Genomic DNA, 23,944 nt, shown 5'->3' on the forward strand with positions numbered 1-23,944 from the left:
CAACTGAGCCACCCAGGTGCCCTATTTTTCTTTTTCAAGACGGTTTTGGCTTTTGCAATTTAGAATCGGCTCTTTCATTTATACACAAATGGCAGTAGAAATCTGATACGGACTGCATTAGATCAGTAGATTGCTTTCAGTAGTTAGTATCAACATCTTAACAATATTAAGTCTTCTAATCCCTTCGCCTATGATGTCTCTCCATTTATTTAGGTCTTAATTTTTTTGAGGAGCGTTTTGCAGATTTCAATTATACAGACTTTTATTAAGAAAGCAAGCAAGGGGTGCCTGGGTGGCTCAGATGGTTAAGCGTCTGCCTTTGGCTCATGTCATGATCCCAGGGTCCTGGGATCAAGACCTGCATTGGGTTCCCTGCTCAGCGGGGAGACTGCTCCTCCCTCTCCCCCTCTACTGCTCCCCCTACTTGTGCTCTCTCTGTTAAATAAATAAGTAAAATCTTAAAAAAAAAAAAAAAAAGGCAAGCAAGGTAGCTTTCCCCTTTTATCCTAAACTATGTAACTATGTATTTCAATTACATTTCTAAATTTAGGGCTTAAATATACATACCCTAAGTACGAATTCCCTCTTACGACATTCAGTCTGAAAATGCATATCCCATTCTGCTATAGGCTGGGATAATGGGTTCATAAATGTGAATTACTGTGCACAAGCATCTAACTGACAAACCTGAGGAATGTACAGGAATGGTATGGGCTACATTTAACAAATCTCACCCAGAGAACCTCGTTTAATCAATGTGGTAGAAGCAGCTAACTTTCTACACAAATATCCACCTTCCCTTTATTAAAACAATCATTTATTTGAATCCATACTTTTCTCATTAAAAAGACTACATTTTCCAGCCTTCTTTGAGCTTTAAATAAATGGGGCTGACTCAGTTGAGAGGTGCACTCTTGGTTTTTTTCCTTTCCTTTTTCTTGCCTGGATGTGGGATACCATGGCCAGAACTCCAGGAACCATTCAATAACCATGAAGCAACCTCCATATGGAAGTCATATATTAGATTTGGTTAAAAGTCCCAGATGACTATGGAGCTGCCATACAAGCCCTGAACTACTCTACTTACAGACTTCTTTTATATGGGAAAAAAAATTCTCATGTCACTTACTAATGTTATTTTGTGTTTGTTATAAACAGCCCAAAAAATTTTTAATAGCTACAAACCAAAATATACCTTGTCAAGACCTCACAGCCAAAACACATAAATGTTTTCAAATTAGTGCAAAGTAAGACTTTATGATAAAATGTATAATAATCCCCTCCCTTCCACTGTACTATCCTACTTTTGGTACATCATTTATACACCAAACTCATAAAGATTAAAATTAACCTGAAAAACATAGCCTGTTTCTGCTCTTTTCAGTTAATTTTATTCCAAGCAGAACTATGGCAAAAAAGTTAATCAGCCACAAGAATTAAGCCAACAGCAGGAAAAATAGAAAGAATGGATGCAAAACTAAACATTCCAGCATCCTGAATGCTACTGATGTAGAACTAATTCAAATCTTCATAAAAGACGGATGAGACATTAGTCCTGCCTCTTGCTGATCCTCTTTAATGTAGAAGGCAATAATTGTAGAAGAAACCAAAGGTGAGACAAAATTCTCCCACATATCTTAATTTATAGCTTCACATTATTTTAAGTGTTAATTAATTCATTACGTTGGGAAAGTCTACTTTGTAAAAAAAAAAAAAGAAATAAAAAAATTAAACTGAGTACTTGTACTGTGGGAGCACACAGTTCAAGATTAAATAATGGCTTACCCAAATATATCAGCATCAAGATAATAATGATAACTATAGTTTAGATATTTATATTTGGATGCTCTCCACTCAGAACAGTGTTTATCTGCCCCAACAGCAATTTTATAAAATATTGCAGACGTAAACTAACTATTCTGTCTGATTTCCCACGTACTGGTTTGTCACCTGTACTGATGCCGCATAAAGCCAAGAGACCCATCAACATCATGATTTTCCATAAGGGACATGAGTTTTCCTACATAAAAGTAATTAAGTAAGGAAAACAAGTTTTTCTCTGTACCAAGCAATGATAATCAGCTTCCTTCTGCGGTACAAACATATAGAGTTCTGTTGCCTGGCTGCTGCTTTCTCCAGCAGGAAACAGAGAAAGAGTAAGGCAAAGACTAGAATAAAGGAAGAAAAGAGTGGACAAGTTAAAGAAGAGTCTAACATTGACTAACAGAGATAAAAAGAAAGAAGAAAGGCAAAGGATCCCAAAAGGAGGATACTGATACAGGTTCCATTCAGGAAGGTAACCATCCATTAATAAATATGTTTATATATATTTATGTATGTGGAACTTGTATATATACTTTTCTCTTAGCTTTGTGCCACATTACTTAGGAGAAAAACTATGTGGAGTCTGTCAACTTTAGAAATGAGTCATTATAACAAGCATAAAATTTTACTTATGTAAGGTCAACAAGTTCTAGAGATCACTGTGCATATACATAATACTGTATTGTACACTTATTCTGATTAGAAGGTAGATTTCATATTAAGTGTTCTTGGCATAGTTTGAAAAAAACTCTTCTCCCCCCCCCCCCATAAAACGACAATACTTCTGGTAGGAGAAAAAAGAAAAAAGAGTCCTTAAAATTTAAAAAAAATTAAAAACCAAAAAAACATTGGATGAGAAAAACTGCATACAGGGGGTAATTTTATTCCTATTGGTAACAAACTAGAATTATGTGTAGAACAATTTAAAGCTTTAACTTGAAGAACTTAAGGATGTATTCGATCACCACCATCTTCCATCTTCCTGGAAAAATTCATTTACATTGTTTTAAATGTTTCAATGGGGGCACCTGGGTGGCTTAGATGGTTAAGCGTCTGCCTTTAGCTCAGGTCATGATCCCAGGGTCCTGGGATCAAGTCCTGAATTGGGCTCCCTGCTCAGTGGGGAGTCTGCAACTCCCTCCCCTTTGTCCCTCCCCCCTACTGGTGCTCTTTCTCTGTCTCAAATAAATAAAATCTTAAAAAGGAATAAAAAAATAAAAAAATTAATGTTTCAATGTTTTAAACTATGCCACAATGAATTTATGTTTGTTTGGGTTTTTTTTTTCCATTTAAGACAGGGAATATTTTATTCAAAGATTTTTTTTTTAATTTATTTATTTGACAGAGAGACAGCAAGCAAGCAAGAGCATAAGCAGGGGGAGAAGGAGAAGCAGGCTCCCCGCTGAGCAAGGAGCCTGATGTGGGGCTTGATCCCAGGACCCTGGGATCATGACCTGAGCCAAAGGTAGACATTTAACCAACTGAGCCACCCAGGCATCCCTGGGAATACTTTATTCAAATCCATCAGAGAAAAGGACATCTTGAGTCTGTAACAAAGTGTTGTGTTTTAAAGCACAGGTCAGTAATTGTACATGAAGAGTATACACTGCTACATACAAATTAACTGATCAGAGCTCAACTTTTCAATGTTTACACAGAATAAGCTTCCCTGTAAAAGCAGCACCTTTGTGACAAATTTTAACTTTAGTACTCCTCTCCTTCTTCAAGCTCTCCTTCAACTAAATCCACACCAACCTCCTCATAATCCTTCTGAAGGGTAGCCATGTCCTCACAGGCCTCAGAAAACTGTCCTTCCTCCATGCCCTTACCTACATACCAGTGAACAAAGGCATGCTTTGCATACATCAGGTCAAACTTGTGGTCCAGGCAAGCCCAAGCCTCAGAAATGTCTGTGATGTTGCTTACCATGCACACAGCTCGCTGTACTTTAGCCAGGTCTCCACCAGGTACCACGGTGGGAGGCTGGTAATTAATGCCCACTCTGAAGCCAGTGGGGTACCAGTCCATAAACTGGATGGTACGCTTGGTCTTGATGGTGGCAATGGCAGCACTGACAACTTTGGGAACTATGTCGCCACTGTATAACAGGTAGCAAGCCATGTATTTACCATGGCAAGGGTCACATTTCACCATCTGATTGGCTGATTCAAAGCATGCAGTGGTGATCTCTGCTACAGAGAGCTGTTCATGGTAGGCTTTCTCAGCAGAGATGACAGGAGCATATGTGGCCAGACAGAAGTAGATGCAGGGATAGGGCACCACATTGGACTGGAATTCTGTTAGATCAACATTCAGGACTCCATCAAATCTGAGGGAAGCAGTGATGAAGGACACAATTTGACCTATCAACCTAATTAGGTTAGTGTAGGCTGGGCATTCAATATTGAGGTTTCTATGACAGATGTCATAGATGGCTTCACTGTCGACCATGAAGCTGAATTTGTTTATTGTCGACTTGTAACAGCCTTCAGAATAAATCTTCTAAATTCAAAGTAATCTCAAAGGTTAGTCTACAAACAAAAAACAGGAAAAAGAATGAATCTACTCTAACTGTGGGAATTTTTCTTAAGCACTTATTTATATTAAGCTGAACCATGTAAAACTGACAATATTCTATCATTTTGAATTATAAAAATAACAACATAATATGGTTCAAGCTGACATACTTTAAACTGTTAAGAAAATCTGTGAGTTTATAACTGGAAAAAGAAGGTAAGTGGTGAAAAACAAGAGCAACTTTAAGATACTCAATTCTAGGCTCTCTAGTTAGAAAGAACAGTTTTTTTGTTTCACTCTGAAATACTGTCTAAATTTTGGTCAATTAAAGACTCTTCTGGCCAACCAGTTTCCTCCTTTATAAATGAAATTAATTCAGTGCAAAGGAATCATACATAGAACATGAATTACTAACATAAAATTTATCATTTTTGTGAAATAAAACTTCACTTAAACTAAGTGAATAATGATATATACATTACATATGGCTCATATAAGCCCAAGAATAATTTCTAGCAAGGAGACTAGCTCCTTAATTATTCATTTCAAAAGTCTTTCTGTTGTGTGTGGTGGGGGTCGGAGTAGGGAATCTTCAAATGATTCACTGAAGAACTCTTCACCTGGAAACTAAGTTGGCAGCTAGTCACACAAAGGTCAATTCTTCATATTCAAAGATAATACTTAACATACTGTCAAGCTGATTTCCCTAAATAAGGATGTAGGGTACTATATCATCTAAATTTTCTTGTTAGAGCTAAACTAAAAGAACATCTAGGACTATATCTAATTGTTATAAAACCTTGTAACTCACATTATTAATTAGCAAAACCTACAATGATATTTTAGCTTTATTTTTTTTTTAAGATTTTATTTATTTATATGACAGAGTGAGCACAGGCGGGGGGAGTAGCAGGCAGAAGGAGAGGAAGAAGCAGGCTCCCCACAGAGCAGGGAGAGCCTGATGCGGGACTCCATCCCAGGACCCCGGGATCATGACCTGAGCCAAAGGCAGTCGCTTAACCAACTAAGCCACCCAGGTGCCCGATACATTAGCTTTATTAGCAACAACTTTCCCACAAACAATCACAATCTTTCCCTATCTGTCAAATTCTATCAATATCACTACCTTTATGTCAACATCACTATTCTTATATATGTCTGACTGAACAGCAGCATGAAGAAACAGCAATGGCACTTTCAGGTATGCCTGAAAGATTTCCTTAATTTCACTGGGAACATGGATATAACAAAATCCTTTAGGAACACCCAGAGAACTCTAAATAGGCTCCAGCTAAAAGTCTTTTAGCCTAAGACTCTGACCTTAGTTCAGATTTTTTAGCCTATGGTAATGGTTCTACTACCCAAAGATCTGAGCTTACACTTTTCAGGAATTTTCCATATGTGGCTCAATGACATCAATACTTTTGTTAGTCTCTGAAACTGGCATCTGTAGCTCTTCTGATGAGAAGAGACAGCATTGCTCAGAATCAAGACACCATCAAGACCTTCAAGAGAAGGTCCTCTAGGTGAAGCCTATAGGCCGTAGAGTTGCAGGGACCTAGAAAATTGGGGATATCTGACCTAAAGGAGTCCAGAAGAAAACTGAAGCACTCTTACTGATTGAGCTATTTTTCATTTCTAAATTTGCTCTTTTCACGTCTAATGAGGTGGCTAAACCATTTCTGAGATATTCAAAAGAATGATAATAAAATATATACAGTACATACTAATTAGTTTTTTTTTAAGAAGTGACTTTCCTAAAATGTCAGATTTATATATGTCAGTCATTTCTGTTCTATGATCTTTATGGTTTTTAATAAAAGGCTTAATTAAAACAAATTCCTTTTGGAATGAAAATGTTCCTAATCTTGATGGTGGTAACTTCACAGATGTACACATCTACTGAAACTTGTCAAAATGTAAAGAATTAGTAATTCTTTACTACTCTGTGATTTAAGAGTCCCGTGTGTGTTGGATAAAAGTTCTTTGTCATGTGTCTTTTGCTTGTTTTAGGGTTAGTTTACTTTTCAGTTTCTTAAGACAGAAGGTTAAATTATTGATTTAATATGTTTCTTCTTTTCCTTATAGCACTGCTTTAGCTGTATCCTATAAATTTTGGTATATTGTGGTTGTTGGTTTTTTTTTTCCTTTTATCTCAAAGTATTTCCTAAATTTCCTTTGTGAATTTTTTTCCTTGACTCGTTGGTTATTTGGGAATGTGCTGTTTATTTTCCACATATTTGTGAAAATCCCAAATCTCCTTCTGTTAATGATTTCGAATTACACCATTCATTTATTCTTGACTTTAAGTATAGATCAAAAAGTCACAGAATCCTAGGCTTGAACCACATAAGAGAATATCTATAATCACTACTACTTCTATCCCAAGTGGTAATTAGTCATAATCTTTCAATGGACTTTGGAAGAAGAGATAAAGAAATCAAGTGAAAAGATTGAGGACTATGACCAAAATTAGTTATACTTTGTATTTATATAGCATTTACAGATTACAGAAAGTGCTTTTATATAAATAAGTAGATTTTTGGAAAGACCTTAAATATTACTTCTAACCTAAAAGAGAGACAACGAGTTAAGTCAGCAAAAATAAAATACCTGATAGGTGTTGTCAAAACTGTCATACATGAATCTGGTGATCAAGGATGTCTTTCCAACTGAAATGAAAAGGAAAAAAGATTCACTTAGTTAAAACAATATACTGTGATTCTTCTACAGAGAATTGCAATTAAAGTCAATGGGAAATATCTGCAATGGTTCTACTAATAATTTAGAAACATATAGCCCATAGCTTGTTGAAACACCTTTCTCTAATAACAGATAACAATCTCTCAAATTAAGAGCACAGGTAAATAAAGTTTTATTTAATAAAGAGTTGAGGAAAATGAAAAGATGGAGGAAAATAATAAATTATGTTGACATCTCTAATTCACAAAAGACCAAGCAGATATTACTTGGGCGCTAACAAAAAGAACTAGGATTAGACTTGAGAAGAAGCCTCTTTATATAGCAACAGTTGAACTATGAACTTCTTTATTAAACAGTACATAAAGTTTTCATTTAAAAAAAAATGCTCACCATCTTTTTCACATAAAAAAGTAAAATGCATATTGTATTTTACTGGTGGTACAGAAACTTACAGGAACAAAGTGAAAATTATGTATATCATACCACTTATATACAATTAATGTTGGTTTATGTTTTTCTGTAATATTTTTTATATATAAAAACATGTACTTAAAGGTAAAACTCTAGAACCATTCATAGGAAAGTCAGGAAAAATATACATACTACTGTTTTCAACACTGATTGGACTCTGTAAAAGTAAATGTAAAAATCTGAAGAGATAAAAGGCAATATGCATTTTACAGAGGGGGAAATGGTGGATAAAAGCAAGGAACTATATAAAATACATAACAAAGAAATATAAAATAGCTTGTTAAAATAGTTTTTATTCAGAGGCGCCTGGGTGGCTCAGTCGGTTAAGCAGCTGCCTTTGGCTCAGGTCATGATCCCAGGGTCCTGGGATCGAGCCCCACATCGGGCTCCCTGCTCAGTGGGGAGCCTGCTTCTCCCTCTCCCACTCCCCCTGCTTGTGTTCCCTCTCTCTCTGTCTCTCTCTCTCTCTGTCAAATAAATAAAAATATTTTTTAAAAATAAAATAGTTTTTATTCAAAGGATTAAAAATTATTAAGCATTTTATTTTTAAGTAATCTCTACACCCAATGTGGGGCTTAAACTCACAACCCAAAGATCAGGAGTGCATGCTCTACTGACTGAGCCAGCCAGGTGCCCCTAAGTATTTTAAATACGATTCACTATGGAGTCCTAGTAAATATATTGCTCTTGTTTACCTCAAACTTCCTGTAAAATGGTATGCAAATGTATAATGATTTGCTACATGTTGTTTTTCCTAAAGGATTATAAGCTCCAGGGGCACCTGGGTGGCCCAACTGGTTAGGTGTCCAACTCCTGGTTTCAATTCAGGTCATGACCTCAGGGTTCTGGGATCAAGCCCTGAGTCAGGCTCCCTGCTCAGCAGGAGTCTGCTTCTCCCTCTCCCTCTGCCCCTACCCCCACTCATGCTCGCTCTCTCTCTCTCAAATAAATAAATAAAAGTAAAAATTATATTACAGTTTATAACATAGAGAATGTAATATATGAGAACTAAAACACAAAAGATGGGGAGATATAGTTATACTGTTGTAAGGTGTCTACAGTTTATGTGAATAGTACAGTACAGTCTGTGAGAGGTTAATGATGCATACCATAAGCCCTGGCAAAACCACTAAAAATATATGCAAAAAGGAATGGCCAAAAAGTCAACAGAAGAATCAAAATGGAACAGTAAAATAATAACAAAAATCAAAGGAGACAAAGCCAATCCAGTCCTATCAATTTATAGAGTAAATGAAAAGATTTAAAAACTCCAATTAAAAGACAAAGATTGTCAGAATGGATAAGAAAACACAAATACTTGCTTTCTGTAGAGACATACTTTAAATACAAAGAAACAGAAAAGTTTAAAGCAGAAGGACATAAAAATCTCCCAACAAAGAAAACTCCAATTAAACATTTAAGGGAGTAAGACCAATCTTATATAAACTTTTTTTTAAAAAAAGAGAACACTTTCCAACTCATAACATGGGATGAGCATAACCCTAACAAGGACATTTCAAAAAAGTGAAAATTATGGATCAATCTCTCTCATCAACACAGACTCAAATTCCTTAACAAAGTATGAGCAAAACAAATCGATATATAATGAATACTCATATAATGAGTATTCATTTATTTTAGAGAGAGAGCGCGTGCATGAGTTGGGGGGATGGGGCAGAGGGAGAGAGAGTCTTAAGGAGACACTGTGCCCAGCGCAGAGCCCACGGCAGAGCTCGATCTCCCCACCCTGAGATCACTACCTGAGCCACACTCAAGAGTCGAGGCTAACCGACTGCACAACCCAGGTGCTTCCAAATCCATATGTATATATAAAGATACCTCATAAGTAGGGATTATCCCAGGAATAAAAGGTTAGTAAATCATACAAAATCAATTAATGTAATCTAAAATATTAACAGAATAAAGAAAATCCTTAAGCTCATCTCAATACACTTAGATGAAGTATACGACAAAACTCACCTGATCATTATGAAAACTCTAAGCAAACTAACAAACCAGGAAAGGAAACGGCATCAATCAGATAAACAGCATTTACAAAGAAATCTATAGTTAACATCATATGTAACGCTAAACTCCAAATGGTTTCCTCCAAAGAATGCAGTAAAAAAGCAAGACTGTCGAATTCACCACTTCTATTCAGCATGGGTACTGGTGGTCTTAGCCAGTGCAATAATAAGCAAAAGAAATAAAAGGCACACAAAATGGCACTGTTCTCTTTCACTGATGACATGACTAGTCATGCAGAAAAATCCTAAGACACTAATTTTAAAAATCTACTAGAACTAGGGGCTTCTGGGTAGCTTGGTTGGTTAAGCGTCAGACTCTTGATCTCAGCTCAGGTCTTAATCTCAGGCTCCACACTTGGCACAGGAGTGAGCTTGAGATCTCTCCCTCTCCCTTTGCCGCCCGCCCCCACCCCCCACCTAACACGAACGTGTGTATACGCCCACACTCTCTCTAAGACAGACACAACAAGAGAGAGAGAGGGAACACAAGCAGGGGGAGCGGGAGAGGGAGAAGCAGACTCACTGCTGAGCAGGGAGCCCGATGCGGGCCTCGATCCCAGGACCCTGGGATCATGACCTGAGCCGAAGGCAGACGCTTAATGACTGTGAGCCACCCGGGCACCCCGAATGAATGAAATCTTTAAAAATATTCCTATGGACATCACAGTCTGCTTTCCAAACTCAAAGGATATGAGGTCAGTATTTTATCAAGTGTGATGTTATTTGTAGGGGTTTTTTGGGGGGTGAGTGGGAGGGGTATGGGTAAATATCCTTTATCAGATTTTAGGATGTTCACTTCTGTTCTTAATTAAAAGTTTGTAGCTGATTACAAACAGGTTTTGAATTCTGAGAAATGCTTTTTCTGCATCTACTGAAATTTTACTCCTTTATGTTAATGGGGTGAATTAGAATTACTTTCAAATATTAAATCAATCTTGCTTGTATAACTGGTTTTTTTTAAATGACAAGATCAGCGGTGCCTGGGTGGCTGGTTGGTTGAGCAGCCAACCCTTGATTTTAGCTCAGGTCATGATCTCAGGGCCGTGGGATCAAGCCCCACGTTGGGCTCCACCCTCAGTAGGCCATCTGCTTGAGATCCTCTCTCTCCCTGTATCCCTCCCCCTCCCAACTCTCTCTCTCAAAAAAAATCTTTAAAAAAATAAAATGACAAGATTATAGAAAAGGAAAATTATAGGCCAATACCACTCATGACCAAAGATGCAAAAGAATCTACAAAAATTTTAAATGTCAATTTAGCAATGCCCAGAATACAGTCACTATACAAAACTCAACTGTATTTCTACACACTAACAACTAAAAACTGAAATTTAAAAAGTATGTTTATGAGAGTATCAAAAACAAGATACCAGGGGCGCCTAGGTGGCTCAGCTGGTTAAGCATCTGCCTTCGGCTTAGGTCAGGATCCCGGGGTCCTGGGATCGAGACCCACATCAGGCTCCTTGCTCGTCTGTTTGTCCCTCTCCCTCTGCCCCTTCCCCCCCAACACCCCTAGTGCTCTCTCAAATAAAATCTTAAAAAACAACAACAACAAACAAGATACCTAGGTATCTAACAAAAATGTGCAAGAATTCTACACTGAAAATTGCAAAACACTGCTGGGAGAAATTAAGGAAGACCTAAATAAATGGAAAAATATACAATGTCCAAGGATTGGAAGACTCATTGTTTCAGTATTGCTAAATTCAATGCAATCCCAGTTAAAAAAAAAAAAAAAGGCAGGGTTTTGGCTAGTTTGGTATTTGACAAACAGATTCAAAAACTTATTTATGGGGTGCGTGGGTGGCTCAGTCGGTTAAGCGTCTGCCTTTGGCTCAGGTCCTGGGATAGAGCCCCGCATCGGGCTCCCTGCTCGGACGGGGAGCCTGCTTCTCCCTCTCCCTCTGTTGCTCCTCCAGCTTGTTCTCTCTCTCTGTGAAATAAATAAATAAAATCTTAAAAAAAAACTTATTTATAAAAGCAAGTAACTTCAGGGCACCTGGGTGGCTCAGTGGGTTAAGCATCTCTCTTTGGCTTAGGTCATGATCCCTGATCCCAGGGTCCTGGGATTGAGCCCCGCTTCAGACTCCCTGCTCAGCAGGAGCCTGCTTCTCCCTCTCCCCCTGCTTGTGCTCTGTCCGCCTGTCTGTCTCTCTCTCTCTCAAATAAATAAATAAATATTTGGAAAAATTTTTTTAAATTAATAAAAAAAAGCAAGTAACTTAGAATAGCCAAGACAATCTTGAAGAATAAAACTGACACTACCAGATTTCAAGATTTACTATAAAGCTACAGTTCTAGGGGGGCCTGGGTAGCTCAGTTGGTTGAGCATCTGCCATCAATTCGGGTGATAGTCCCCCGGTCCTGGGATTGAGCCAGGTGTCAGGTTCCCTCCTCCTGTTCCTGCTCTCTCTCTAATAAATAAATAAAATCTTCAGGAAAAAAAAGCTATAGTTATAAATAAGACAATGTAGTATTAATCTACATACAAACAGGCCAGTAGAACAGAGTCCAGAAACAGCCACATGTGTATGGCCACTTTACTTATGACAAAGGTGTCAATGGAATTCAGCAGGGAAGATAAGAGACAACTGAATATCTGAATGGAGAATAAAAAAGAACCTTGACCCCTACAACACTTCACACCGCACACAAAAAATTAATTTGAGATGGATCACAGCCCTAATTGTAAAAGCTTAAACACTAAAGCTTCAAAAGTACAGGATACTATCTTTATGTGCTGGGGGAGGCAGAGATTTCTGAAACAGGACTCAGAAAGTAATATGAAAGAAAAATATTTAAAAGATGAACTTCATCAAAATTAGAAACTTCTGTTCATCTAGAGACAAAGAGTGAAAAGGCAAGCCCAGATTGGGAGATATGTAACAGAAATAGTTCCAGCATGACATTGTAAGGAGCTACTTACAACCACTCTCCAGTGAAACTGGTAAGAACTTAAACAAAACAAAACAAAAAACATTTAAAATCTCTGGAAACAGTCCTAAAGGCATAAAGCAAATGACAAAACATTTATTCAAGAAGATATATGCTAAAACTCAAAAAGAAAAGTCCATGGTACTTGAACCAAAAACACCATGTACAAAAATGTTCCTAACAGTTTTATTTGTAACGGCCAAGGATCAGAAGCAATCCAAATTTTATCAATAGGAGAATGGATAAATTGTGGCACAGTCCCATAATGAAGTATTACAAGGCAAAAATAACATCTTATTCCTATGTACAACAACATGGACAAATTTCACAGACATTACAGAGTAAAAGGGGCCAGATACAAAAGAATACATACTGTATGATTCCACTTATATGAAATTCAAAACTGGCAAAATTAATTGATGGAGATAGAAGTCAAAATAGTCGTAATTTCTGAAGTTTCTAACTGGAAAAGGGAGCCAGGGGAAATTCTGAGTGATAGAAATGACCTATATCTTGATCCCGAGTGGTAGTCACAAGGATGTATAAAGTATGTTAACTTTTCAACAAGTCATATACTTAAGATCTGTCCCTTTTCTGCCCTTTACTGGATGTTACACTTTAAGAATCTAAAAAAAAAAAAAAAAAGTAGGGGCACCTGGGTGGCTCAGTCAGTTAAGCTTCTGACTCTTGTTTTTGGCTCAGGTCATGATCTCATGGTCTTGAGATCAAGCCCCACATCAGGCTCCCTGCTCAGTGGGGAGTCTGTTTGAGATTTTCTCTCTCCCTCTCCCTCTGCTTCTTCCCACTGCATGCACTCTCTCTCTAAAATAAATAAATAAACCTAAAAAAAAAGGTAAAACGTTTCATTATATGTACTTTATTTTAAATAAAGTGTATACATGTATGTGAATTTTATGTACCCCCTGATATATTGTCACAGTTGCAGTCTAAACACCAGAAAAACAGACAAACCCAAACTGGGGGGGATATTCTTAAGGAAACCTGGCCTCCAGATTGTTAAAATCAAGCAAAGTAGAACTATTAGAGACCACAGGAAACCCAGGAAATGGGAAAACAAAATACAATGTGGCACCTAGGCTGCATTCTGGAGAAAGGAGATTAATGAAAAAAACTAGTAAAATCCAAATAATGTCTAGAGTTTGGCTGTAAATAGTAATATACCAATACCAGTTTCTTAGTTTGGGTAAGGGTACCATAGTAATATAAGATGCTAAAAAGGGGTAAACTAGTTAAGGGGTAAATGGGAACTCCACACTGTTTTGCAATTTTTCTGTAAGCTTAAAATCAATCCAAAATAAAAAGTTTATCAACAAGGGTAAGGCACTTATATACAATCTCTAAATAAAAAGCTTGAGGGGCACCTGACTGGCTCAGTCTGTAGAGCATATATGACTCTTGATCTCAGGGTTGTAAGTTCAAGCCCCATGCTGGGTGTAGAAATTACTTAAAGAAAATAAAATCTTAAAAAAAAAAGTTTTGGGGGCGCCTGGGTGGCTCAGTCATTAAGGGTCTGCCTTCGGCTCAGGTCATGATCCCAGGGTCCTGGGATGGAGCCCCACATCGGGCTCCCTGCTCCGCAGGAAGCCTGCTTCTCCCTCTCCCACTCCCCCTGCTTGTGTTCCCTCTCTTGCTGTCTCTCTGTCAAATAAATAAAGTCTTAAAAAAAAAAAAGTTTCAAAGATCTCTACACTTCACTACATATATATCATGCCTAAATTAAAAAAAAAAAAAAATCTAACAAGCCTCAACCTACCCTTAACAAGGTATCAACCCATACCTATGGCTTGATCCCTAAACAGTCTTTCCCTAAACAGTGGGTCACAAGATTCTGTTTACCTGATACCAACAGTAAGGGTAACAGTATCCTGACTCTGAAGTATACTCACATCCATTTGAGTAAATCTTTCATTCAAGTTGGGTACGATCACGATAAAGGTCAGAAAGCAGAGACTTTATCAAGCTTACACAGACCTATGAACTATTCTATTCTTGTGTGCTAATAAATGGTTAATAAATGTCTATTATGCATGGCAGAAAAAGGGAGCAAAGAAGGAAAGAAAGGATGTAGGCAGGGAGGTGGGTAGCTAACTAAACCAGGGTACCAGGGAGGAAGTAGATGAGAGAAATAAAGTAAGAATTGGCAAATTGTTAATAAGAAGATCTAGGATAGTATTTGGAGATTGAAAACTGAAACCAATTACACTCACAAGGCTTACTGTCTGCATAAACATGACTTTACCATTCTACTGTTATCAACCTGACTTTACTACTACAACAAATTCTTTTCTAGGAAAATAAAAGTTGCCCATAACTATTATTCCTTCAGGAAATTCCCAAAAGTCCATTCAAATGAACATGAAACTGTTCATCTTGTCAACAGATACCATCAAATGATTGTTTGTTCTCACAGATGCTTTGAATCTTGTCACAAAACCCTCACTTTGTTAAGCCCACAAATCTTAAAACTAACACAATACTTACCCAATCCTGATCAAGCCCCCATATTAAAACTGCCACCTTAGGGGCGCCTGGGTGGCTCAGTCAGGTAAGCATCTGACTCTTGGTTTTGGCTCAGGTCATGATTTCATGATCTCATATCCTGACATTGCCACGTCAGGCTCCATCCTCAGCAGACAGTCTACTTGGAAGACTCTCTCCCTGTGTCCCTCCTCCCACTCCCTCACTCTCTCTCTCTAAAATAAATCTTTAAAAACAAAACTACTACCACGGGCGCCTGGGTGGCTCAGTCTGTTGGGCGACTGCCTTTGGCTCAGGTCATGATCCTGGAGTCCCGGGATTGAGTCCCACATCAGGCTCCCTGCTTGGCGGGGAGTCTGCTTCTCCCTCTGACCCTCCCCCCTCTCATGTGCTCTCTCTCTCATTCTCAGTCTCTCAAAATAAATAAATAAATCTTTAAAAAAAATAAAAAAGAATAAAAACAAAACTACCACCTTAAATCAGACCCCAAAATCCAGACATCCCAACTTTGCCCTCTTCCCTCTCCAAAAGGCTACTGTATTGGGTTGAATAGTATATCCCCCAAATTCACGACCACCCAGAACCTTGGAAATGTGACCTTAATTGGAAATAGGGTCTTTGCAGATATAATCAAGTTAAAATGTGGTCATACTGGATTAGGGTGGGTCCTAATCTAATCTGTTGTCCTTATAAGAAAAGGTAAATCTTGGGGCACCTGGGGGGCTCAGTCAGTTAAGCGTCCAACTATTGATTTTGGTGGTCATGATCTCAGGGTCGTGAGATTGAGCCCCCAGATAGGCTCCACACTCAGAGAGGAGAGCTTGCTTAGAATTCTCTCACTCTCCCTCTTCCCCTCCCTACTGTGCACATGCACACGTGCACACTCTAGCTCTCTCAAATAAATCTTTAAAAAAAAAAAAGAAAAGGGAAATCTGGACATGGGGACACACAGGAAACACACAGAGAGAAGAAAGCCATGTGAAAACAGAGGCAGAGACTGGAATCATACTGCCACAAGCCAAGGAAAACCATGAGCTAGGACAGAAGCATGCGATGACGGTTTCTTCCGCAGAGCCTTCAGATGGAGAATGACCCTCCTAACAACTTGACTTGGGACTTCCACATTTTTTTTTCTCAGGTAGGCTCCATGCTCAATGTGGGCGTTGAATTCGTGACCCTAAGATCAAGCTGACTTGGGACTTCTAGCCTCTAGAATTGTGATATAATAAATTTCTGTTAAGCCACCCAATTTGTGGTAATTTCTTATAGTAGCCCTAGGAAACTAATATAGCTACTAAGTATCATCTCACTTACCACGCTAAGCAATAAACTCAGATTTACCTTAACAGTAGGTTGTTTGGGTGCATATTTTTAGGAAGTCAGCACTGAATGGAGTTCACTATACTATCTGTACTATTACAATATATGTTTGAAAATATCCATGATAAAAAATATTTTAAAATATATTCAGAATCTGGGCGCCTAGGTGGCTCAGTAGGTTAAGCGTCTGCCTTTGGCTCAGGTCATGATCCCAGGGTCCTGGGATCGAGTCCCGCACTGGGCTCCCTGCTCAGCGGGGAGCCTGCTTCTCCCTCTCCCTCTGTCTGCTGCTCCCCCTGCTTGTGCTTGCTCTCTGTCAAATAAGTAAAATCTTAAAAAGATAAAAATAAATAATTTTTTTTCAGAATCTATTCAACACAGCATGGCCCCAATGTGAAAATCACTTTACAATCAAACCATTACTAAGAATCAAAGGTTGTTGTCATATTCTAATTCAAATGTCCTATTTTCTGCAAAGCCTTTATCCAAATACCCGAAGTGTTTGCAGCTCCATGCTCTATGCTCTCCTAACACTTGGTACATACAGCCTTAACTACAGCCCTTTTCCTTAGGTTGAATGGGTCCTTCTCCAAAGGAGTGAGCCCTGACTATAATGTTAAGAAAGGCTATGAGGGCGCCTGGGTGGCTCAGTTGGTTAAGCGACTGCCTTCGGCTCAGGTCATGATCCTGGAGTCCCGGGATCGAGTCCCACATCGGGCTCCCTGCTCAGCAGGGAGTCTGCTTCTCCCTCTGACCCTCTTCCCTCTTGTGCTCTCTGTCTCTCATTCTCTCCCTCTCAAATAAATAAATAAAATCTTTAAAAAAAAAAAAAGAAAGGCTATGAATCCTAAATAGTATTGTGTAGCTTAGTTCATTTAATTACTTTTTCTCACTTAAAATGGAAGAAGGATTTTGGGCATTTTATTTCAAATTCCAGTATTAGTAAAGCTAACAAAAAATATTCCATGAGTAGGAGTCTAAACCAGCACAGTGACAGCCTTTCCTACAGCCCCACTTGGTAGTATTCATCAAAAACAGTAACTTGCAGGGCGTCTGGGTGGCTCAGTCGTTAAAGGTCTGCCTTCTGCTCAGGTCATGGTCCCAGGGTCCTGGGATGGAGCCCCACATCTAGCGCCCTGCTCCGTGGGAAGCCTGCTTCTCCCTCTCCCACTCCCCCTGCTTGTGTTCCCTCTCGCTGTCTCTCTCTCTGTCAAACAATAAATAAAAATCTTAAAAAAAAACAGTAACGTGCAGATGGATTCAGCATGCAGTCTGATCTAAACAGGTATCTTAAAGGAAATAATCAGACAAGTACACAAAGATTCAGGTGTAAAGCTGTTCGCTGTAAGAGTAAAATTTAGATACAGCTTACATTTCAACAGGACCATGGTTATATAAATTATGATGTCTTCATAAGGTTCACAGTATTATATATCCAAATTGATACAGAAATTTTCGTGCCATCAAGTTGTTAAAAAGCTATATATTTATTACAGTTTTGCTAAAGCAAAAATGTTCATCATCCATAATGACAAAAAAATTACACCTAAAATCATTAAAAAAATTTTTTTAAAGATTTATTTCACAGAGAGAGACACAGCGAGAGAGGGAACACAAGCAGGGGGAGTGGGAGAGGGAGAAGCAGGCTTCCCGCTGAGCAGGGAGCCCGATGCGGGGCTCGATCCCAGGACCCTGGGATCATGACCTGAGCCGAAGGCAGATGCTTAACGACTGAGCCACCCAGGCACCCCATAAGTTAGGTTTTTTGTTTTGTTTCATTTTTTCTTTTAATTATCTTCTTTTGGGGCACCTGGGTGGTGCAGTTGGTTAAGCATCCGACTCTTGGTTTCAGCTCAGGTCGTGATCTCAGGGTCATGAGACTGAGCCCCACAATGGGCTCCGTGCTCAGCACAGAGCGTATTAATACCCTCTCTCCCTCTCTGCCCCTTCCCCCTACCTCTCTCAAATAAATAAATCTTTAGTCATCTTCTTTTATGTGTATTACTGTAAGCAACCTTAAGGTTTTTTTGAAGCTAAGTAGAGAAAAAAATCATAATTTACCTATTCAAATATATTTAGTGAGCTTCTGCTACATGTCAAATATTGCAATGTGCTTAGAATATAGTAAGGAACAAGAAATTCATGACTACTACCCTTGTAGAACTTATAGAACAAATGTAAAACAGAAATTTTAACAGTCCTGAATATAAGGAATGGAAACCTATTCTGAGGAAGTCAGTAAAGACTTCTTTGAAGAGTGACTTGAAATGAAAACCTAAAGAATATAGTGGAGTTAACCAGGCAAAGGGGAAGAGGGAGTCTGTAACAAGACAGAGATCAGTGAAGAGTTACAACTAAAAAAAGGCCAGTAAGACTGAAACAGAGAGCTGGTGGAAGATATGTTCAAGGTAAGAATGGACAGATGGAGAGGAGCCATATTATGCAATGTGGGCCATGTAAATCATTTTAGAAAGATTTTAGATTTTTTGAAACCAAGTAAAGGAAACCTTACTTAAAATGGAGTCAGGAGGCCAGAAGAGGGAGCTCTTAAACCATACCATTCATTGGAGGCCTCTGCAGACCCAACAGGAAGAGACTTACATTGCATTCCCAACAAGCAGTAGCCTACTTTACTACCCCCAGCAGGACGATGGAAGATTTTTTTGCCTGCCTGGCAATAGCAATAGCCCAGCCAATAAGAGATAGTCAACTCAGCCAATGAAAAGCCACTATATTTTCAACTCACAATTTACTCCAACAGACTTTTTGTTTATAGCAACCCTGCCAAACTCCTTCCTTACCTCTATAAAAGAATGCTCCCCTCCCCTTTGCTCTCCAGACTTACCTATGGTTTACCATGACTAGCTTGTCCTGAATCGTAATTCCTCTACTATTTCCAAATAAACCCGTTTTGCTGATAAAATAACTGGCTGTTTTATTTTCAAAGTCAACATTACTTGGTACAAAAGCAGGATCCAGAGAAGCCCCCAACAACTCCAAGGTTCGTGAGCAAACAAGTGCTGGTAACCAGAGAACCCAGTGAGTTCACTGCTTTCTCAATGACCATAAAGTCTAAGAGTCTCTCCTGGATCCGAGCTCTGCTCTCCTTGCATTTAAGCTCTCTGGCTTAAAAGCCTTTAAGCTTTTTCCTTTTTGTTTTTATGAAGGGATTACCGTAGTGAGTACTCTTTTCTATTTCTGTTCCATTTCTGCTTGCTGAAGCTTCATGGTAAGACACTCATCCTGTTCAAAAGGGAGAAAACACGTGATTCCAGTGTTTTAAACAGCTGTTGGGAAATAGTGTTGCTAGTTAAGATATCCAAAGACAAGATAGATTCCACCTGGTCCTTGGACCAGCATCTTGTGCCTTTCTGAAAAAATGGGTAAATTTTTGGATGATTTGGAAACGTAATAGCCATTTGGGAGAAGCTCTTAGATAAATCCATGTTAAGGAGCACTCTTAAAAAAGCAGATCCCAAATCTCTCAGAGACAATGGAATGCATTCTTTGATATTCAGAAGCATCTAAAAGATAAAATGACTTCAAAAACAGCTCTGAAAGGATCCTTAGAGCCTGCAAATAAAAATGTTTCATTTAAAAAAAAAACTTTGACCACCTGAGCAGATTAACTTAGATTAGTCCATCTGCCAGAAACACAATTTAGATCCAACTATTCTTTTTAGTTTTGTACCTGAAAGAAGGGTAAGATTTTTTTTTAAAGATTTTATTTATTTGAGAGGTGGGGGGCGCCTGGGTGGCTCAGTCGTTAAGCGTCTGCCTTCGGCTCAGATCATGATCCCAGGGTCCTGGGATTGAGCCCCACATCGGGCTCCCTGCTTGGCGGGAAGCCTGCTTCTCCCTCTCCCACTCCCCCTGCTTGTGTTCCCTCTCTCGCTATCTCTCTCTGTCAGGTAAATAAATAAAATCTTAAAAAAAAAAAAAGAGAGAGAGAGAGAGAGAGAGAGAGACAACCGAGCATGGGGAGGGAGAAGGACAAGCAGATTCAGGGCTGAGTGCTGAGTGCAGAGCTCTATGCAGGGCACGATCCCAGGACCTGGAGATCATGATCCCAGCGGAAACCAAGAGTCGGACTCTCAACCAAATGTGCCACGTAGACACCTCAAGGCTAAGACCTTTTTTATTTATTTTTTTATTTTTTAAAGATTTTATTTATTTAGTTGACAGAGAGAAACACAGCGAGAGAGGGAACACAAGCAGGGGGAGTGGGAGAGGGAGAAGCAGGCTTCCCGCCTAGCAGGGAGCCCGATGCTCACCGGGATCAAGACCCGAGCCAAAGGCAGATGCTTAACGACCAAGCCACCCAGGCGCCCCAAGGCTAAGACCTTTTTTAAAACAAAAGCTGTTAAGATCTCTGTATCTGTATGTTTATGTATATCTATATATACAAATGAGACTTTTCTACCTCTGGATGGTATTGCCAAAATTAATTTGTAAAGACCTCTATGTTAATTGGCTTAAAGAAAAACAAGTGCTTATAAAAATTAAGTAAACTAACCCAAAAGTTTTTCAAGTTCATATAATCTGGGATAATCTTTGATAAGTAAAATCTAGTTTTAGTTTATTGGGAGTTTTTTGTTGTTTTTGTTTTTTTGACAAGTTTGTTGGTTTAAGACAGACAGACATGTCTCAGAGTTATCGACATTGAATATAATACAAACATGCAACTTTTATTCCACCTGGGTTTATTAGTCAAATATGTTCATGTTATCTTTGTTGTGAAATTTGATGGCTGACTTTGACTAATGTCACATGAAGTTTCTGTAACCTAAACCTAATTGGTTATGAAATTACTCAGATGAATGAAAATGGGTAAGAGTTTTTATGTAAAACAATTGTTATATGGTATGTATGCTTTGGAAAAAAAGCAGCTTTCCTAAACGTTTCCTGGTAACTCGAAACTTTATAGTTTTGCCAAGTTAAATTAAATGATATAATTTCATTACATTACTGGGGTCATTTTCTAAATATGATAAAATACTGCAACATTAATTACTAAACATAGATTATCCATTTTGGCTTCTTATTATAGAGAAACTAAAGCTATTTAGGTCTACTAGTAAACATGTTTTATGCCATGCTGAGGGCATATTTCTAGAAATTTCAAAATGTATTTATAAACTTGCCAGACTGCTTACGTTTTAATTTTCACTGAGAATTAAGAATTCTAAGAATTAAGAATTCCAATTAATATATGTAAAGCTACTAAAAAACAATAAAGATGAAAGAAAACAACTGTATATGAAAAGTATGAAGGGAAATAGGATGCCTGTTTTCAGTAAAAGAAGGTATGAGGAATGGAATTGCATTGTGTTGAGGGAAACAAAAGTGATTTTGTCCTAAAGTAAAGCTGGTTATTTTGGAAAGGCAAAGAATAAGGGACAAACTAAAATGGACACAGGAAGTTATAGAAGGTTTACGGGAAAGAAATCTTGGGAAAGGAATCATATGTGTAATTAAGCTAAGATCAAAATGCATTTGTTTAAAAATAAATTTTAGGGTGCCTCGGTGGCTCAGTTGGTTAAGCGACTGCCTTTGGCTCAGGTCATGATCCTGGAGTCCCGGGATCAAGTCCACATCAGGCTCCCTGCTCAGCAGGGAGTCTGCTTCTCCCTCTGACCCTCTTCCCTCTCATGCTCTCTATCTCTCATTCTCTCTCTCAAATAAATAAAATCTTAAAAAAATAAAAAAATAAATTTTAAAATTAGGGTACGTGGGTAGCTCAGTCAATCATCCAACTCTTGATCTCAGCCCAAGTCTTGATTTCAGGGTCAAGTTCAAGCCCCATGTTAGGCTCCATTTAAAAAAAAAAAAATGTAGTATCAAAAGTACATTGGTACAAAATTGGAATGGCTTTTTTTGTTAAAAAAAAAAAGACCAAAATTTTCTTAGACTATCAGTCTGTTCTTTTTTTTTTTTAAAGATTTTATTTATTTATTTGAGAGAGAGAGAGAGAGAGAGAGAGAGCGCGCGCACGAGATCCAAGAGGGTCAGAGAGAGAAGCAGACTCCCTGCTGAGCAGGGAGCCCGATGCGGGACTCGATCCTGGGACTCCAGGATCATGACCTGAGCCAAAGGCAGTCGCTTAACCAACTGAGCCACCCAGGCGCCCTATCAGTCTGTTCTTAAACTGTAAACAGTTTCTTTGCTGTTAGGAAACAGAGATTCTGTGTTTTGTCTTTATCACATCTTCAATTACTTAGAAAAACCAAGACTTCTCTATTCAAAAAGGACTAAAGCTTTTGCAGCTATATAACCTTCTATATTTGTCCTTTAAATATTTTTTCACTTTAGCCAAGTAGATAGTTTCATAATTTTCTCTGATCCTCTTTAGCAAAGTGTCCAAATCTTTCAATATTCTTGACAAACTTCCCAAAATTTAAATTCTAAGTGAAGTTTTTTTGACCTTGAACTAACTATTTCCAGAGGGTCCTTGGAATATCTCAAAAGATTTGTTCTCTCTCCTTATACAGAGAGATGTTACACTAATTAGGCTTATTTAATATGTTAAATTACTTAAGAAACATTGCCAATAAGAATACTGAGCCTTCAGCAGGGAGTCTGCTTCTCCCTCTGACCCTCTTCCCTCTCGTGCTTTCTATCTCTCATTCTCTCTCTGAAATAAATAAATAAAATCTTAAAAAAAAAAAGAATATTTAAGTTTAAAAAAAAAAAAGAGGGGCGCCTGGGTGGCTCAGTTGGTTGGGCGACTGCCTTCGGCTCGGGTCGTGATCCTGGAGTCCCGGGATCGAGTCCCGCATCGAGTCCCGCATCGAGTCCCGCATCGGGCTCCCTCCCTGCTCAGCGGGGAGTCTGCTTCTCCCTCTGACCCTCTTCCCTCTCATGCTCTCTATCTCTCATTCTCTCTCTCTCAAATAAATGAGTAAAATCTTGAAAGAAAGAAAGAAAGAAAGAAAGAAAGAAAGAAAGAAAGAAAGAAAGAAAGAAAGAAAAGAAAGAAAAGAAAGAAAAGAAAGAAAAGAAAGAAAAGAAAGAAAAGAAAGAAAAGAAAGAAAGAAAGAAAGAAAGAAAGAAAGAAAGAAAGAAAGAAAGAAAGAAAGAAAGAAAGAATACTGAGCCTTCATGGATTGGAAGAAAAAATACTGTTAAAATGTCTATGCTACCTAGAACAATCTACACATTCAAAGCAATCCCTAACAAAATACCATCAACTTTCCTCACACAGCTGTAACAAATAATCCTGAGATTTGTATGGAACCAGGAAAGACCCCTAATAGCCAAAGGAATGTTGAAAAAGATAACCAAAATTGGTGACATTACAATTCCAAGTTCTATTACAAAGCTATAATCATCAAGACAATATGGTACTGACACAAAAACAGACACATAGATCAATACAGAATAGAGAACCCAGAAATGGACCCTCATCTCTATGGTCAACAAATCTTCAACAAGGCAGGAAAGAATATCCAATGGGAAAAAAGTCTCTTCAGGAAGTATGGGTGGCTCAGTTCGTTAAGCGTCTGCCTTTGGCTCGGGGTCATGATCCCAGGTCCTGGGATCGAGTCCCTTGTCGGGCTCCCTGCTCAGTGGGGAGTCTGCTTCTACCTCTCCCTCTGCCTGCTGCTCCCTTTGCTGTGCTCTCTTGCTTACATTCACTTGCTCTCTCTCTC

General features: G+C 38.5%; 1 protein-coding gene across 2 annotated transcripts in view; it reads right to left on the reverse strand.

The window, feature by feature from the left end:
* The window catches only part of RAB6A (RAB6A, member RAS oncogene family), a 69,634-nt gene that overhangs the window by 30,913 nt on the left and 14,777 nt on the right, over positions 1-23,944 (reverse strand). For both annotated transcript variants that reach the window (XM_028115993.2, XM_028115992.2), the window contains exon 2: positions 6,955-7,013. In XM_028115993.2, the coding sequence (XP_027971794.1) occupies positions 6,955-7,013 (59 nt within the window). The remainder of the gene's footprint in view (positions 1-6,954; positions 7,014-23,944) is intronic.

The sequence above is a fragment of the Eumetopias jubatus genome, unplaced genomic scaffold, assembly GCF_037043125.1.
Source record: "Eumetopias jubatus isolate StellerSeaLion01/CBP00866 unplaced genomic scaffold, mEumJub1_p1.0 scaffold_13, whole genome shotgun sequence".
Lineage (NCBI taxonomy): Eukaryota > Metazoa > Chordata > Mammalia > Carnivora > Otariidae > Eumetopias > Eumetopias jubatus.